Source organism: Galeopterus variegatus, unplaced genomic scaffold, assembly GCF_000696425.1.
Source record: "Galeopterus variegatus unplaced genomic scaffold, G_variegatus-3.0.2 Scaffold9098, whole genome shotgun sequence".
NCBI lineage: Eukaryota > Metazoa > Chordata > Mammalia > Dermoptera > Cynocephalidae > Galeopterus > Galeopterus variegatus.
The window spans coordinates 57405-77561 of record NW_007735209.1 but is presented as its reverse complement, the minus strand read 5'-3'; the positions used below and the strand labels follow the sequence as shown (position 1 = coordinate 77561).

At 31.9% G+C, this 20157-nt stretch overlaps 1 protein-coding gene across 1 annotated transcript in view; it reads left to right on the top strand.

Moving 5' to 3' along the window:
• Nucleotides 1–1058: 1058 nt before the first annotated feature.
• The window catches only part of LOC103609030 (centlein-like), a gene marked incomplete at its 5' end in the record, with an annotated part of 73919 nt that continues 54820 nt past the window's right edge, over nt 1059–20157 (top strand). Inside the window, 3 exons of the mRNA XM_008593400.1 lie at nt 1059–1192; nt 8437–8599; nt 17337–17525. Of these exons, the coding sequence (XP_008591622.1) occupies nt 1059–1192; nt 8437–8599; nt 17337–17525 (486 nt within the window). The remainder of the gene's footprint in view (nt 1193–8436; nt 8600–17336; nt 17526–20157) is intronic.

Genomic DNA, 20157 nt, shown 5'->3' with positions numbered 1-20157 from the left:
CTCCACTAGTAAACTAGTTGGTCTAAATTTGATCTTGTTACTGTGGTAGAGCTTCCTCTTAATAGCTTACCACAAAATTTTTTTCCTTGCCAAGCATAACAGTGTGTTTAGTCCTAAATTACCTCTCAGTAGTTGAACATCTAGCCATCTCTAAATATAGTAGGGCACAGAGATAGAAAAGTATTTGTTTATCACCACTTTGTGTTTCAGGTCCATTGACACAGTTATTTTGTTTTTGAGTGCTTTAAGTGCTTTCAGGTCCATTGACATAGTTTATTTTTGTTTTTGAGCTCTTTAAATGTCCTTTCTCCCTCTCTCCCTCATTACTTCCTTTTCTTTGTCCGTCTTTCTGCCTACCTATGTATCTATCTTATCATTGCTTTTTTGTGAATAAATGGGAATTTCTAATTCTTGACCTAAGGAATGGTGCTCATTTTTGGAAATAATGAATGTATGGTGTTTATGTGGACATATTGTATTTAGGTATGATATTTATTTAATTCTTCATGAATAATTAAAATTAATTTTATAATATATATTTTTAAAAACATAACATCATGTTTTAAAATTGTTTAAAAATGAAAAAATATTTAGAGAATGATCAGGGGGAAAAGGCAATCTTTGAGGAATTTTAGGTGAAATTTTACCACAATCAAGAGACCTGAGCATGATCTGAGTCTCAAACATTGGAAGACTGTTTTAATACCTTTACATTACTGTCTTTTCTTCTCTGAGTGTTTCATTTAATGAGCAACTTTTTTATTGCACAATAATTTCTTTATTATAATTTTAATAATTAAATTTCCATACAGATTTTCAAGTTTATTTGGTTCATATTTTTGACTTTCACGCCAGCAAGCCACAATACTTTTTCAGATTCTGGAAAAAAAATATCTGTGACTGCATAAAAGTTATTGTTTGTTCTAAAAATTTTTAAGTGAAAACAGAAAAAAACACTAATAGTTTTTCTCTTTTTGTAGAATTGTTGAATATAACAGACTTTTTGTTATATTTCATAGTTATTATGATTGATTGTGATATGAGTGCTCTAATTTTAGGCCTTTGAAGACAGTTTAATTGAAGCAAGAAAAGAAATTGAAATATCACAGAGTAAATATAATGCTCTATCATTACAGTTGAATAATAAACAGACTGAACTTATCCAGAAGGATATGGATATTACCCTGGTCAGGCAAGTATATTCAATTCTTAACATTATAGAAATGTCATTAGTCATTCAAAGTGACACCATTAATGTTTATTATTAACACCCCAAAATGACAACAGTATATCTTCTATGTGTACATATGTTTGTGCATTGAAAATCTGTAATTATATATATTAAACTGGAAATAGTTACCCAGGAGAATCAGAGGGTGCACAGGATTGGGAAAGCATGGTCAAAGGAGTACCTGTGTTTCAGTTTTTAACAAGGGCTATGCATTCATTCATTGTTTCCTCCTAAAATTCCTAGCCATATGTTGTATGATATTCATATTGTTATAATGAACAATAACCGAGAAACAAGTTTGACTCTTTCTTTTATTATTTCACGTATAATTTCAGTTTCTGAAATATTCCTTCTATATCAACATAATTAATTTTATAATACTACTCATTCAGTGGGATTACTTGAAAAAGTAAGCATGATATACTTGTGTTTTTAAGTGTTTTGAAAGATGTTAAAATGACCTATTATTTGACTTCATAATTACCTTTATCAGAAAATAGTGATAGAATAAATCAGGACAGGAGTTTTGCTTGGTTAACAGATTTATATATATTTGTATATCTATATACACACACGCACATTCATACATGTATATTTATATATGTATATGTGGGTATTTATCTTGGTGACACCAGAGCATGCAATTGAAGGTGTGCTTATAGAGGTATATGATAAGCTTTGATTATATAATTTATTTTAATTCAATTAAAAAATTTTAGTACCTGTAGGATGGAGGAAGTCACTGTCGTTCTGGTACACATTGGGGTGGAGTTCTTTTGGTAAAACTTGATTGTGAATTTTCTTTCGCTTAAGTGGGCATTGGTAAGAGGGTCAAGTTAGTGTTATTTATCAAAAGTTTTTAAATTCTATAGGGTAAAACATGGTTTTGTAAATTTGAATATGCTGTTGTGAGTTTACTTTGGATGAAAGACTATTTATCTTTATTGAAGCCAATAAAATTAAAATGAACTAGAATGTTAACAAATTCCTTTTATCACATTTTAAAAATGTTCTTATCATGAGGGTGAGGAAAAGTATAAATTTTATAGACGATAGACTGGTTGGCTTACCAACTCATGGTGTAATTATTTTTTAAGCCAATTATTTAATAATGTCAGAAAAGTAATTCTAAATACGAATAGAATCTTTGGAAAAAATTTTAATATTACAACTTATTCCTATCTTCTCAATAAGATAGTATAGCGTTTAGTCATTGCTTAACACTTTTAGTTTAACAAATCAATTTTTTTTGAACCCTTGACCTTGGTGTTAAAACACCAGGCTCTAACTAACTGAGCTAACTCACCAGCCCAACTTTTAGTTTAAAAGCTTCTCATACTTTTCAAGACTGTTGTTTTCATTTTATATTGTTTTAAAGTTTTGAATATTGTTTCATATATTGAATTGAAATTTATCTTTTTGTAATTTCCACCATTTATCTTAGTTTTGTTTTCTGGAATCTTAGAGACAATCTAATTCTCTTTTTTATAACATAGCCCTATTGTTAGTTAGCCCATAGAAGATAGTTATCGATGACCACATTTTTTCACTAATTGGTTAACTATCTCTATTTCTCATACAAATTCTTCATGTATGTATTTCACAGATGTTATAGTGTTTTGGGTTTCCTCTCTGAATATATCCCATATTGTCAGTATCCATATTGTAATAGTCTCCTTAAAATATGGCATCTAGAACTGTATAAAATATTTCACCAATGATGTTTCCATTTTAGAGAATGATAGTGTTAAGCTATTGGATGGAACATAGTATCCATTCTAGGATACAGTGTAGAGTTAAGTATGTGGGATTATAATAATTGTCTTTTCCACTAAATTTTGCCCAAGTTTGTATACTTAAATTTAGTGTATTGCAAGAGCTATAAGTTACAGTAAATAAAGCAATAATACCACGGATACACGTTTTCTTACACAGAAATAAAATGGTAATAGCTAATGGGCCATGTGTAATTGTTAGAGTTTGATTATAAGGACTCAGAGGAGGAGGGTAACACATAGTTGGTAGTTTGGAACAGAGGACTTTGACGTGAATCCTCATTATAGGGTAGTAGTTGATATGTCTGTGGTGTTTATCCTGCGCTGTTTGCGTGAGGATTACCTGTTGGATGTATGTACTATGTATTTCATTTCCTTCATCATTTTTATTCCATGGTGAAAGGGTAGTTATGATATTCCAGGGTACTTTATTGAATCTGTATGTTGTACTGAAGACACACAAAGCCATAATCATGGAAAAAGTGGTATAGGCACTTCCTTATTTAGATATACTTTTTGTTACTGTTAAATTATGTAGTTGACTTAGCTTTGTTTTTGTGTGGGTTTATTTCTTTGGAGGTCATATTATTTTATTATTATTGTTGCTATTTTAAATGGAATCTTTCCTTGCCATATAGTATCCAAGTGATATTCCTTTTATTGCTTATAGTTTTGCTGTACATGTTTTGATGTGCAAGTTTTTGGTAGATAAAGTGTTTACAGTTTTGTTTTTACTGTGAATTGTAATTTTTACTTTTTTCTGTATAAATTTTTTTTTTTTTTAAGATGACTGGTAAGGGGATCCTAACCCTTGACTTGGTGTTGTCAGCACCACGCTCAGCCAGTGAGCAAACCGGCCATCCCTATGTGGGATCCGAACCCGGGGCCTTGGTGTTATCAGCACCGCACTCTCCCGAGTGAGCCACGGGCCGGCCCTTTCTGTATAAATTTTTTGCATTGACTTCTCATTCCTCTGAAATTGATATTGCTATTCTTGCTTTATTTCTGTTTATGATAACTCATAAAACAAAGACATAATTATTTTGGTATAAATGATATATGTGAATTATAAAAAAAAATATGCAGTACAGAAAAGTACAAAGAAGATAGAGAAAAAAGTTACACTAAAATGCACCCTGGAGAAATAATAACCATTAAAATTTTGTGACAATTGTAGATTTTTCTCGGTTTATATTTATATGTTCAAGATTGGGTAGGCAGGAGTTTTTAGATAAAAGAGACTCTGTTGTGCATATTCTTTTAGTGACTAATAACTAGTTTTTTATGAATATAATAGAACAATAAGGCTCTCTGGTGTGAAATTGAGGGAATTATTAAATCTCAGATAACTATTTCTTCTCTTAAGAAACAATAACTCTTTTTCTAAACCTAAGAAAGAAATGACATGGAAAACTTTGAAGGTTATGTTATTATGTTGTTTTTTTAAAAACTATGTTTTAACTTTGGTTGGTTTTGACATCTGCTATGTATACTTTGGAAATTAGCATATAAATCCAATCGTTTTAACTCCCCCCTCAATTTGTGTCTCAAGAATTATAGTATTTATCTCCTCTTGTATAACTGTAATGCCCACAAATGTTTAGGCTTAGTTCTATATATTACTTCAGTGCTCATCACTAAGGTTTTTGCTCTTAATGTGTTCATTTCCATACTCTTGTTTTTATTCATCTCATGGACTTATCTTTACCAGGACCTTCTCTGTTGCTAGAGTATGCTTTCTTCCCCATTGGCATCAGATTTAACCATGTGACTTATTGTGGTGAACGGTATAAGAGGGAAAGACATGGGCCACATCCTGGCAAATGTTTTAAAGGAGTTGTTGCTTGGTTTGCCTTTACTTTTCACCCTCTGCCAGGGGAGTGGCATATTCTCGATACAGTCTGATGTTCCAGTTTGGGTCTTCGAATAGAGGAAAGCCACATATAATGTGAGCAAGCAACAAATCTTTGTTTTTGTAAACTATCAAGATTTTTAAAAACTGTGGAATAACATAGAGAGGCTGTTTGAAACCTTCCATCAGTTTTTGTTATCAAACCTGATCTCTATAAAGATATTCCTAATTTACCCCATGGCCCACTCAATCTCTCTGATAGCATCACTATAACTGAAAGATCATTTGATTTACCTTTTAGCAATGCAGTATTTTTTACAGAACTTAACATCCTTCTTGAGATAGGAGGAAGCATTGTTCGTTCTCAGCATCCTCTCTTTCAGCTCAATCCAGATTTTCCTTTATTCCTTTTGATCGGTGTCTAGAGGAACTTCTCAAGTTTGAACTTAACAGAATTAATTTTATATTCCATACATTTCATTTTGCTTATAACTGCTTTCACTATGGATTTTAATGCAATGATGGCACCTTTTTTTCTTTTTAACAATCCTTCTTTATGTTATCTTTTTCATTTCATCCATTCAACAACTGTTTTCAGATATGCTAGCAGAGCCTGAGTCAGGAATTAAATACTGATTAGTTACTTGGGAGATTAAATTCCAGTGCAAAGTAGCTGAGCAAACAAGAATCTGAGGCATGGAAAGATAAAAAGTAATTCAGGGTAATGCATTATTATGCTGGCCACTGCTTCATGATGAGCCATGAAGAAACAGCAGGTGCACTGAATTAGCCACCAAGGTTGATTCTGGATGGAGAAACCATGCCCTAGAGTAGTCCATCAGATGGAAGAAGAATTTATCAGTCTGGTTTTTCTTCCTGTGTTTGTCTTCCATTGGTCCAAGTTTGCTGCTCATACCATGCCCTGCATTGTAGCATTTTATCCTAGTCTAGATGTGGTAGAAGGAGACAGACACTCTAGGCATGCAGCTGGTTAGCCTCAAGTGATGAAGCCATGTGAGCTGTATAAATTTGGTAGGCTGAAGTGGGAGTTAATATGCTGAGGCAGAGCAAGGGACTGAAAGCCTAGGAGACAGGCTTTCTAAGGCTGAATCTAAAAAGATGCATAAGATGTGTTTGAGATAACAATGAAAATTTAATAAGAGACAGGGACTGTCTTAGATGCTCTGTTTACAGCAGTAAACAAAAATGTCCCTGCCCTCACAGAGATGCCCTCATATCTTGGCTTTCAATTGCTGTTTCAGAGAGGTGTGATGGCTTCTTTTTGTTTATTTTTCTTTAATTTCTTCAGTAACTCCTAGTCAGAGGTGTACTTTTCCTGTGAATATGTACATTGAAATTTCTTTTTTCTTAATTTTATGTCCTCTCCCTTTTAATGTCTTGTTTGTTTTTCTTTACTTGTTTTCAAATGAAGAAAAATCTAGACAAATTCAGTGTTTTACAGTGGTCCAGATGTGTGAGTTTTATAAGTCTTCTTTGTTAACTTCTTTGATACCAACCAAGTTCCACTTTTATATTTGCAACATTAATGTACATATCATCCATCTACTTTTTAGGGAGTGGGGGGGACCAAAGAAAGAAATATATTTACATAATGTAAGATTATGCTTTTATTCTACATATTAAATGTATGTCTAGCAAATAGCATGAGATGGGAGACAAAAATAAGTAAGCTCTTTCCTTAGTTGATTTTTAATCCTCAAGTGACTCATAATAATATGGACATCTCCCTACTCTTGAGTGTGCTTCTGATGACTAAAGATACATATATTTTGTTGCATGTGATCCTTAAATGCAAGCCAACTACTGATTCTGGCTCTCTCATTAAGAAATAGCAAATGTCTTCTAATATTGGAATTTGCTATGTTTTACATTGTATTGAAAGATATGTTTTATCTTTATCATGTCCCCTTTCTGAATGCAACATTTCCTTAGGTCTCCAGGCTAACATATATCTTGACTATACTCAGATGGAATTTTCTCCTACACTATTGCTTATCTCCTTGGATAATTTTTGCCAGTGTTATTCATGAAAAATGGTAATACTCAGCATATATTATTACTATGGTTCTCTTTTTCCCTCCTCTTGTAAACATTACATTGTCTGGAGGAATTGTGCCATTATTGGTTCTCTTCTCTCCCCTCTCCCATTTTTGGACTGTTATTTTCTTCAAATTTTAGTGTTTTGAATAGTTACAGAAAGGTGGCATGTGTATATGTATCTGTATGGGTGCAGGGGTTGTAGTTGTGGTTAGAGAACGTTAATGTTCTAAACCTTGTTTCTCCCATATTAATTTTTGTCCACCTTCAGCAACTGCTCAAATATGTCTTTTGTGCCTTCTTTCTTTCAAGATTTATCTTATGTAAATGAATCAGTTTTAAGTTATATATAAGAAGAGTTCTGTTTTAAAAAATACAAACTCCAAAATATATATTCTATAGTGTATTTTGATGAAATAGGCCTCTGTAAATATTTTTCAGATTGAATATACAAAATGATTTCCAATTTTATATGATCTATATTTTTCAGAATTCACTACCACAGGAATCTGGAAACCTCTATCCCAGAGGTGTGGTTCTCTGGGACCCTTAGTACGTACCGTCATTACCACCACTAGCCCATTTGTTCTCCTGCTTACAAATTTCACCCCGGGTAGTTTAGAAGGATTGGTTTTTCCCTGTGTTGTCCTTCCTTTTGACTTTCTTATTTATTATTCCCTTCAAGCAGGATTAGAGGAGTCAGAGGAATCCCAAACCAGGACCTTGAAGTTACAAACTAAAATTGGCACTAGGACTTTAAGGAACTTCAGTTGGAAAACTTAATTTGCCTTTTGGTTTTTTGTTTTTAATAATTATAACAATTTATTGTTGAGGCTGAACATTTATAGGTATAATATGTATAATACTTACAATATGTATAACAATAATTCTGCCAAAGAAGGGGAAAGGGAACATAGCTATATAGGGGCAATGTTTCTGTATAGCACTACAATTAAAGTTAGTATAAATCTAAAGCTGATTCTGATAAGATGTGTATACAGTAAGCTCGAGATCAACAACTGTATTAGTCCATTTCTGTTGCTTATAACAAAATATCTGAACTAAGTAATTGATAAGAAAATGAAATTGGGATTCTTTTTAATGTATTTAAAATTCTATATAATGTACATGAAAGGTTGACATACCCTGTGTTCACAACTGTCTGATAACTATAGTTGGCATCAGTACTTATCTTTTCTTGAAACTCAAGTGTTAACTTAATTTCAATAAGAAGGTGGTACTATGACTGTATATTCAGGGTTTTTATTACTATCAAGCTATAAAAGAAAATTGATAAGTATTTGGCTTTCTAAGTTATAGTAGTTCTATCAATACTTTCTAGGTGTATGTGATAAATATTAAATACTTTATATATTATTTATTTTTTTAATAAGTTTCCCTGCAGCAAAAAACAATAGATGAAAAATAGGAAACCTGTATATAACTTTAGATGAACATAGTTATTTAGCTGAGATAATCTTTATTAATGCTTCTCTCTATTTATTGCTTGCTTTACACAGGAAAGAACTGCAGGAGCTGCAGAATCTTTACAAGCAGAACAGTGCACATACAGTGCAGCAAGCAGAGCTGATCCAGCAGCTTCAGGTTCTCAATATGGACACTCAAAAAGTACTGAGAAATCAGGAAGATGTTCACACAGCTGAAAGTATATCGTATCAAAAAGTATGCTTTTATTCTGTCATAAAAATGTAAATTTGTACGTATGAACTGTTGAAAATATATAGAATTCAACTTTTTTCAAATTTCAACATTTTTTTATTACTGCCTTTTACATAAGTTTCTTCAAAATTAAGTATGGAGTATGATTCAATTTGGTAATATTTAAAATTTTGTGAGTTTACTTTATGGTTAATTAGAGCTGAACCATAGAAAATATAGATGTAAATTTATTCTGTAGGATATTGTCTTTATAAATTGGAATTTTCATATCTACTCTGAAACATAGTAGAGGTGTAGGTCTGAATCTGGGAAGATTTGGGGAATGTAATTCCTCAGCCTTCTATTACAAGAAATTATTTCTTCAAATATGATCTTGTTTATGACCTAAGGCAGACTTTTATTATCAAATTTATGCATTATTTTACTGGCAGATTTGCACAAACACAAAGGAGAATGCTGATGAGTTCTTCAGTGTCAATATTTTCCAATGATTTTTCTCTTTATTTTGTATGTTTCTTTTCAGTAGTCATTTCTTTGCACTTGTTTTAGGAGCCCTTCAAGAAGGCTTACTCAGCAATTTAGATATGCTAACTGACTCTGTTGCAATAATTATGGCTAGTAATTAAAAAAAAAAACCCACCTTTATTGAGTTCCTTGTATGTTTTGTGTAGTGTGATAAGGTATTTAAATAAATATTTTAGTTTGTATATAGATCAACCCTATGAGAGTGGTGTTACTCCCTTTTAATAGTTGGGGCAGGTCAGGCTTAGAGATGTAAAGTAGTGCAATACATATTAAATTTGGGGGATTTTTTTCTTTTAGTCTTAATCTTCTCCTGAAAAAGCACCATGAAAATTGAATATCAACAATTAACGTGAAATAACTTTATTAAGTATACTGTAAACACATATTTTTTAATGATGGTTTGGAACAGTGGTTTTCACTCTGTGTTGTGTGTTCCCTTCCTGTTTCCCTAAGAACATGGATAATACAAAGCGGGAGGGTAAAGCTTATGCTCTCCACTTCAACTAGCTCCACCCACTTTTGTTTTATACGGTGGAATTGCCCACTATTCTTTTGTTTTTAAACCAGGCATCACTGCTAAAATAATTTGAAAAATTCTGCCTTATTAGTAACTTTAATTGTATTATTTTTTTTTCTTCAACATTTGTAACCATTGATCACTCCCTATTTCTTGGAACACTTTTTTTCCCCTTCTTGCTTCCAGTACACTACAATTGTGTGGTTTTATTCCTTCAGTTTCCTTTTTAGTTTCTTTATGGTTCGTTCTAGTCTCCGTGTCCTCTGTAAGTGTTAAAATGTCCCACGCCTCTGTCTTAGAACCTCTTTTTTCTGTTTAAACTCGTACCCCAGATGATTTTATCACCTGGGTTCTAAAAATCATATTGTCTATATGCAGATGACTCCCAACTTTGTTTGTCTACCCTGGATCTCTTCCTTGAACTCTAGGAAAGAATATATTTAATTGTCTACTTAATTAATGTCTCTTTGCTTGGATGTCTAATGGGCATCTCATACTTAACATGCTTAAAATTCAGCTTTTGTCTGCTCTATCTTCAGCATGTGTGCAGAATTATTCTACTTAGCACCACCCCTGCTGTCACCATTCTGTCTGGGTCACTATCATGTATTATCTGGATTATTGCAGTAACTTGCCACTTTGTTTCTTTGCTTTGACCTTATACCCTTTGAGTCCATTCTCAACACAATTGCCAGGATATTCTTGCTAAAACCTAGAAAGTTCAATCAGGTCACTTCTCTTTTCAAATCCCTCCATTGGTTTTCCAGTCCATTAAAAGTAAAAACGTTAAGTTCTTACTACAATCTGTGAGACCTTACATGATCTCACTCTACATTATCTATCTTCTCTCATCTTTGCCTTCTCTTCTCCTTATTTACTCAATTTCAGCCAAACTAACCTTGTTTTTATTCCTTGAATGTATGAAGTATTCTTCAACCTCAAGGTCTTTGCACTTGCTTTCAGTGCCTGAAAGCTCTTCCCTTGGTTAATTGCATAGATATCATTTTATTTCTTTTATTCTTCACCTCTTATAGCTTAAAATTACTTGATAACAGACATTTAATAGCAGAAGTAAGAATGATGTATGTTGTAATAGCAGAAGTAGAGAGAAGTATGGGAACATGGCTAGGGATAAAGAAGGCTCTCCTTGATGAAGTAACATTAGTGATTTATTTTGAGAAGATAAAAAGATATCAGTAAGACAAACTAGTTTCTTATAACTGTTCAAATGAACTCTATCTCAAACCATAAATTCCCTAGTCAGTGCCTTTACTAAATTTGGAGAGGAAGAGCTTATATACCCCTATTTGTAGAACTTTTTTTCATAACCTAAATTTTGATCTGGGGTACTTTTTGAAACCTCACACACCTTTCCCCTAGGATCATGTTTATCCCCTCCAAGAATCATAATAGATAATGAGAGATGTAAGTGATGGGAATGTGTTGTTCTTATGAATAGTATTGAGGTGGAAAGAAACCAAAAAAGAACATATGCTAATTTAAAGAATTTCCTTACTTTTCCTTGTGTTTAGTCTATTTTTTGTCCTTTCTCCAGATTGAATTCTGTTTTCCTTTTTATTTGTTCCTCAAACATTATGTCAGTTAGAGGGATGAAAACTTCACTGATATTTAACTTAATACTCATTCTGAAACTGTAATTCCCATTCTAGTATTTTAATTTTGAATTTATTTTAGATCCTTGTAGTTGTTCATAAGGTTTTCATTAGTATCTTCAACAAGACTCAATTGGAAAGTCTTTTTCTTGATTATTTATTTATACTTTATAAATTTTGCCTGTGGTTAGCAGACATTACAGTTATTTTTCTTTGGGAGTCCATACAAGAATAGTTATTCAACAAAGAAAAAATCTTTTATAATTCCATCTCCCAGCGGCAAATACTGTTAATATTTTGAATATTTCTTTACAGCTTTTAAAATGCATTTTAACATATCTATGAACACACTAATATCTTTCACTTCAACATTATATTAAAACAATATCATGACATATTAACTATTATAGAAATAGTAATACAGTTCATTTAATAATTTTTCCAGTGTTGATTATATAAGTTATTTAAAGTTTTTGCTATTGTAAATAAAGTTGCAATAAACATCTCTTTGTTGTCAGTTCAGACTATTACTATTCATTAGAGTGTGTATCGACTACACACACATACACACAACATGACCCACTCACCCAGGGAAGAATTCCTTTTATGAAGAAGCTAGTAACATCATATAAACAGTGTGCAGTTAAGTCTTAATTAGTACATAAAGATAGTCTTGTTTAAATTATTAATTATTAATTAAGAATACACAGGGTATCATGGAGTTGGAAGGAGAACTGCCTATCACATATTCAGTAAATGTAAATTACTGAACCTTAGGGAGTTGAATATCCTACTTTGGATAGTACAATTTTAAAATCATAGGTGCTTATTTGAATTGTAAGAGTATTTTAAAACTTTACAGGGATATGTCTGTCTTAATTAAAATATTATTCTAGTCCATTTAACTTTTAACTGTTTGGGTGAGTGAATGGTTCTGTAGTGGTAAAAAATGTGAAGACACTAAGAATACAAGTGAGAAGACCTTCTAGTTAGATCACAATCATAAGTAAAGATAAAGAATAGAAAATTGTAGTATACGCCAGGGAGAATCTGTGTCTCTGTTTGCACACATTGTTTTAGAGATATATTATGTAAATTAAAGTAAAATGTAAGGCATCTCCAGCAACCGTATAATAATAGTAGTTAACATTTATTGAGCTTATTGTGTATCAGGTACTAGCTTTTGATTCATTATTTAAGCTCCACACCAACACTATATGGTATTATTATTTTTCCTGTTTTATGGATCAAGTAGCTGAGGCTTACCCTATAGTCTGAAGTCAAACGGCAGAAATAAAAATTAATTAATTAATTAATTAAAGTCAAACAGCTATGTATATAGAGTTCACATCTAGGTAATATTGAGTCCAGAATCCATACTCTCCAACTTTATTACAAAGTCCATAGTATAGTTCAGTTATACATGGAAAAAATGTGATCTTATCCTTAAAGGACTTGATAAGCAGATTCTGCAAACTTGCATTATCCATTCTCACCAAAATTCTTTCAATGCTTAATAACTTTTAATGTTGGAAAATTATCCTGATATCTAAGTTAAATGTTATTCACAAGATTCCATTGCATTCTTTTTAGTGAAAGAGGAGCATTGCATGTTAACATCATTTGGGAAAAGGGCCTCCGTCATTACTCTCTACCCACTATTTCTCCTGATTGTACAAACTTGATTTCTTTAATTTTGCTATAGCATCATGGTTTTTAAGTTTTTGACTTTCTGAAGATTTTTTACTAAATTTGTTTTTTTTCCCCCCAGAAAATGTCTTGGTCGTGGAGTATAGTATTTTAAAATTTGGGAATAACCACACTGCTTTATTTATCATGTGTGCTACTATTTAGTGTTCCAGTGTTCATTTATATCAAATTATTCATAGTAATCCTAGAGCATTTTAATGAATACTTTATTCCTTTTCCACGTGTATTTGTCTATATTTTTCCAACATACTTGAATAATCTAATGAGCGATGCAACAATGAAATGAAATTGTTTATTTAAAAATTCAGATTTTTAAATATATTCTCACATAGATTAATTTTAATATCTCTAAATAATAATTGAGGTTTAGCTGTAAGACTCCGGTGAGTTGAATTAAAAAATAATTTATGTCCAAGTTTTTACTGAACTTACTTCTTTAAGAGTTTAAATATATTCTCACATAGATTAATTTTAATATCTCTAAATAATAATTGAGGTTTAGCTGTAAGACTCCAGTGAGTTGAATTAAAAAATAATTTATGTCCAAGTTTTTACTGAACTTACTTCTTTAAGAGTTAGGTCTTCTTAATTTACTATTTCTAGTGAAGTTTCTGTTTCCTCTGTTCTCTTTCTCTCAGTTCTCTGCCCTTCTTTTTTTTCTCTTGCTCTTTCATTTCCCCTCCTTTCTCTTATTTATTAAGTAGGTTTGTATAATAATATCCATTTTATTATCTGAAAAGATAAAAATAGTTGCCCAGAGTGGTAGGATGAGGGGAATAAGGAGAGACAAAGGTGAAGAGAGAAAACTGAAAAAGTTTTTGAGCACAGGAAGGAAGTGAGTCACCGGAGGCCTCCAAATAAATCATTAGTCTCATACTCAAATCTACCTACCATCTAATGTGGAGGGCTATTCTAGAAGAGTAATACCCATCAAAATAATTAAAGTAAGCTAGCATGTTCTCTTCTCTGAGCGTGTAGCCGTTACATAATTTTTTTATATCTTTATATCTCTGCACATCATTTATATATCTGTGTGATTTAAGTATTGATAGGAATTGTATCAGTGTTTATAATTTCTAAACCATCTAACATGTTTTTATTTTATAATCTTTTGTTCTGTTTAATGATAATTACATTACACAAACTAATATCAATCTGGGAAAATAAGGAGTTAGTTTATACATACTTTTAGTCTAAATGCATGTTAAATCAGAGTTTTTTCTTCTCATTTTCTGCTATAAATAGACACAATTTTCATTTGAATTTATTGTCTTGGTGTCACAAATAGTATACTTATTAATATGGAAAGTTTAACTCTTTAAACAAATTACTATCGTTGCTTTGCCTCCCACGGATTTGTCACCCCTTTTCTCCTAGGTAATGGAGAAAAGATTACTCAGAGTCCATCTCTTCTGAGCAGTGACAAGCCCTGAAAAGGGGTTAATCTCCTGGAACCCTCAAGATAGAGGCATTCCTTCCATTTGGGAAATTAACCCCAAATTGGAGTTCTCTTCCCACATTTATTCTCCAGACCAGGAAGTTTCAGGAAGAGAACATGGGTGGGGTTTTTGCTAAGTATAGTTTAACAAGTGTAATAGAAACTGGTAACATTCAGTAAGACAAGTAAGGTGACATTCCATAATGCAATTTTCAAGAAGTTAAGTTGATCCACCAACAAAAGCTTGATCTTAGCAAACATTCTCTTCTTACAGCAATTTCCCGGTATCTTTACATATCAATCAGTAACCTTTCTGTCTTTGAGCCAGCAACCTTGCTGTGTTACAGTTCTTTATGTTACAACAGAGAGTATAGCCTGGGGAAAATTTGCTGTCTTTTGCAAGTTTAATATTTGAAACTGCAAGGCTTTGGAAAACCAGGCCCTGTGAAATACATTTGCTTTATGTATACTCCACAACTATTATTGGATTACAGAGTATATACATTTCCCAAGTTGTTAAGGTAAATAAAATATCATTTTGTTTTTCAACACTAATAAAAATTTGGGAAAAAAATACTTCAGTCTAAGACCCTGAAAATTAAAGGACTTGGAGTTTAGAGTCCTATTTTTAGAGATAACTTGCTTTCTGTCTCTTGGAGATGCTCTCAACCTTTTTTCACTTTAAAAGCATCAACAGAAAATAGCATGAAGAATAATAAGCATAATAAATTACTAATGGGTTATAATAATTGTTTTTATGGCCAGAGTTTTGCAAAAAATTCTGATCCATCCCAGCTCTTTGGACTGTTAGAAGAAAAAATGTAGAGAAAAGAGCCTTTCTGAAAACTGCTATAAGGAATTCTGAAGTTTTTACTGAACTTACCAAGTTACAAAAGCAGCCACACACAGTACAGGTAGGCCACTGTAGGGTCCACTCTGACCTCTTCATTGTCCCTCAAAGCTGTCAGATTCCTACTCTCTCTTTCCTTCTAGAATATCTGATGATATCAGCTGTGGAAAGGACATTGGACATACACCCTGATATAAAGGTAATGAGAGGGGAGAGCACAAATTTATGGTCTGAAATTCTTTATAAGTCATATAGGCAACATTTCCTTTCTAAATATTGCTTAGACTTTGGCTACAAAGTGAAGTGGATTATCTAAGTATCGCTATAATAATACAGAGATAATCCTCTATAGAAGTTAAAAAGTATATTGAGCTATACAGTTATACTTGTATGTCAGAGGAGTAATTTGGGGGTCTTGTTTTTATGACAAACTATATATTTGAGGAAATGCACTAAGGAAATTCAGAAGCATTTGTTTTATTTTAAACTTTAAAAAATTGAAATGTAACATACATACAGAAATGTATACAAATACTTAGTATATAGATGAATTAAAGCTTTACAGTCTTTTGTTTGTTTAAGTTTCTTTCCATGAGGCAAGGCCAACTAATGGAAGATGTTCTGCATCTTTAACTGAATGAGCAAACCTAAAAACCTACTGTATCAGCTACATAATTTTGAGGTTTTCCATTGCGGCTTTTGCTTTGTTATAAAATTTTACTATCTCACTATTAGACTTTTTTTTTTTAAACAAGTCTTAGCTCTTGGGTCACTTTCCTAGTATCAGCAGCAGATATACATATACAGATTCTGTATGTACGTCAGTTACCATAGATTGAATTATGTCTCATTAAATCACAATCATAACTTAGTATTTTTATTACAAAGTAAGTTCATGAGTATTGGAGGCATACCATATATTACTCTGTATGACACCTCTTGAATACCATATGTTGTGTCACACTTTGAATGATCTCTAGTTTATATTTATTTAATTCACATTGCCTTAGAAATTTTCTTAAGTTATCTCTCACACCTTTAGAACAGTGTTTCTATGTTATCACACTGTTTAAGGTCTTAAATAACTGCCTGTTAATTACAGAACAAGTCCATCCTCCTTAATCTGGTCTTGGAGAGTTTTTATATTTTGTCTATAACCTTTTTGCCTGACTTTGTCTTTCACAGTTCCTTCTAACCCTCCTTAGCAGTAGATGCTAATTTATACTAAATGGGAATATATCAGTCAACCTTAATGAATCCTCAGTAAAATACTCCTAGTTTTTCGTTTTTCTTTTTTCAAATGTGTACAAGGGTACTTCACAAAATTTGTGGAAAAATAGAATTGAAAGATAATACAAATTTTTCCAAGGACTTTCTGAAGTACCCTCATTATAGTAAGTTCAATTAAGCTGATATATCTTATTCTCCTTTGTGTCCTTTCCTGTCACTGTACATTATTTTCCAAATTTCTGCCACCGTTAGAATGACTTTGTTTTCAGTCAGTTCCAGTAATACATTCATGGCTCAGTTCAAGTCCTTTCTTTTTCATGAAGCTCTCTGAGATTTATATAGCTAGCTTGAAGTATTTTCATCCTACTTAGAAATTCAGCATTCTTTCCCTACATTGCACTGGCTAATAATACATATTGCCTTTTTGGTACCAGTTGTAGTTTTATTCATATTTCATTATGTTATTTAATTTTCCTTATGTTTATGTCTTCTTTATCTCTTAGACTAGTAAAATAACCTGAGGGCAAGGACTATGTCATTCACCGTGATTATATATATGTGTATATATATATACACACATATATATACGTATATATATATATGTATATATATATGTGTATATATATATACACACATATATATACGTATATATATATATGTATATATATATGTGTATATATATATACACACATATATATACGTATATATATATATGTATATATATATGTGTATATATATATACACACATATATATACGTATATATATATATGTATATATATATATAAATGTATATATTTACAGATACATAACTATTTAATAGATTATTAATATAATTTGGATATATTTTTTGAAACAGCTTTACAATGAGTTACATATTTGTTTTGAAACCACAAAAGCAAATGAAGCTATGCTCCGGCAAAGTGTTGTTAATCTTCAGGATCAACTATTTCAAAAAGAGCAAGAAAATGCTAAGTTAAAAGAAAAACTTCAGGAATCACAAGCAGCACCCTGTCCTTTACCTCAAGAAAGTGATTCAGACCATTCAGTACAGGTGAGAGACATTTTCTAAAAATCTTACCCAGTGTAATATTAAATCAAATTATCTCCTACAATCGACTAAAACACAATTTTAAATAAATTTGCATTTATTGGAATATAAATTGTGTCAGATAGTTTTGCATTATACTATTTTTTGTACTCTGTAGACACGAATGTTATATACAATACAGATTTATAAAGAAATGTATGTAGAAATACAGGATATATCAAGTATAGTTATTGTGGTGAATCATTTGCCTTACATACATTATTGAAGAGCAAATTAATTGGTCATGCCTATTTTGAGACTTTCTAACTGAATTGGGTGATGAAATGGAAAGAATATCTAACAGTAAGCAGTAAGTCATACTCATAAACTACTTACCATAATGCCTGGTATATGATACTTAATTCCTGTTAGTCCTGATTCTGTCACTACCTTGTTGTATGATTTTTGTACAGGTCACTGACCTTCCTAATTATAATATTTCCTGTGGTACATGAGGTAGTGTAAATGTATAGATAAATATAGGTGATCTGGATTAAAAACAACCTGAGATCAAATTATAGCTCTGCCCGTGAGCTTTATGAACTTGGAAACATTTCTTAACTCTTTTGTCTAAAGTGTCTTCATAAATAAAATGTTGATATTAATGTTATCTATGTCATAGTTTTGTGAGTTTTAATGACGTAGTGCATTAACTTGGCATACAGAAAATGTTCAATGGTACTTCTTTCAGATAATCTGCAAGGTAAATTTCAGGTCTAAATATCTTTTTAAACATTCTATTTCTTTTTTCTTCATTTTAACATTTGTACATTTTTGTGGGGTACAGTGTGTTGTTTCAATACATGCATATACTGCACAGTAATTCTCTGAGGATTTAAGTGTTTTTAAGGCACTCAGCATTATTTTTTAAAGTTTAGAATTTATTAATTTAATTCAGAAATGGAATGAACACAGACATGTAATTGGGTGTGTAAGTGTTTCTTAATGATTTTTCAACAGTGATTTTTTTTTTTTTTTTTAAAGATGACCGGTAAGGGGATCTTAACCCTTGACTTGGTGTTGTCAGCACCACGCTCAGCCAGTGAGCGAACCGGCCATCCCTATGTGGGATCCGAACCCGGGGCCTTGGTGTTATCAGCACCGCACTCTACCGAGTGAGCCACGGGCCGGCCCCAACAGTGATTTTTGAATCTAGCACATTTTGTCTTGCTAATAACTCAACCTTAAGACAACAATTTTTATTTTGTTTTATTTATTTATTTTTGACAACAGTTTTAAAACTTGCCTTGTCTGGTATTGCATTTTTTGGACATCAGGTGCATGGAATTGGATTAATCCTAAAGTTTGTGTCATGACACACTATTATGATATGGGCATAGGCCTATTTAATTTAATTTAATTACTTTATTTATTATATTAAATACGATTGGTGCCACCAACTCATCCAATGACTTGAACATTACTAATGACTTACAACTACTTCTATGTTCCTCCCTAATCTGGTACCTTGATTCCGTCACCAGAGGTAACCACTAAACTGTTTATCATTTTGATTATTTTTTAAAAAAATTTTGTCATGTAGAAATTTATGAGTAAACAGTATATTGTTTAATTTTGTCATTTATATAAATGGCATAATATGTGTTGTTGCATGGGGTTTGGAAATTTTTACTCATCATTATGTTACTAAGATTCATCTTTGTTGTTTGACATTGCTGTTCTACTGGATTTTTTTATTTTTCCTTTTTGTCTTTTTTACTGACCGGTAACGGGATCACAACCCTCGGTGCTGCGCCCGCACCGCGCTCAGCCAGTGAGCAGGAACCGGTCTCCACATGGGATCTGAACCCTCGGTGGGAGCGCCGCCGCACTCCCAAGCGACACACTCTCCAGTGCGCCACTGGGTCGGCCCCTGGATTTTTTTCTGATTGATTTATAAAAGTTTTTTATATGTTCTTGATATAAACTTACTTGATTCCTGGTAAATTAAATGTGTGGCAAATATCTTATTTCACTATGAACCTTTTCTTTTCTATTTTCCTTAAGGTGCCATTTGATGAACATAAATTAACTTTTAATTTTAATTTAGACAAACCAATCTCTTGTATTAGTGTTTTGGTATCTCATTTAAGAAATTCTTCTATATCTAAAGACAGAAAGGTATATTTTCTTCAAAAAGTTTTAAAGTTTTGCTTTTGTCATTTATGTTTACAATTCATTCAGAACTGTTTTTTGTTCATAGTATAAGGTAAGGATCTGTTTTTATTTATTTATTTTTCCTCAAATAATAACCAGTTTTTCCAGCTCAACCTGTTGAAACATCCCCGTTTTTCTTCCAATGTAGTGCTGGGCCATCTCTCTCATATATCTTAATTAAGTATATTTGTAAGTTTCTCTCTGGGCTCTGTTGTATTTTCTGTATTCTTACATACTATTACATTGTTTTTAATAGTGTAACTTTATAATAAGTTTTTATATTTGGTAGATCTATTCCTCCTTCCTTACTGTCCTTTAAAGTGTCTTGGCTGTGTTGGTACTTAGCTCTTACATATAACTTTTAGGATAATTTATAAAGTTTCATGAAAAACACCATTGAAATTTTTCATGAACAGTTTTATTGAACTCATAT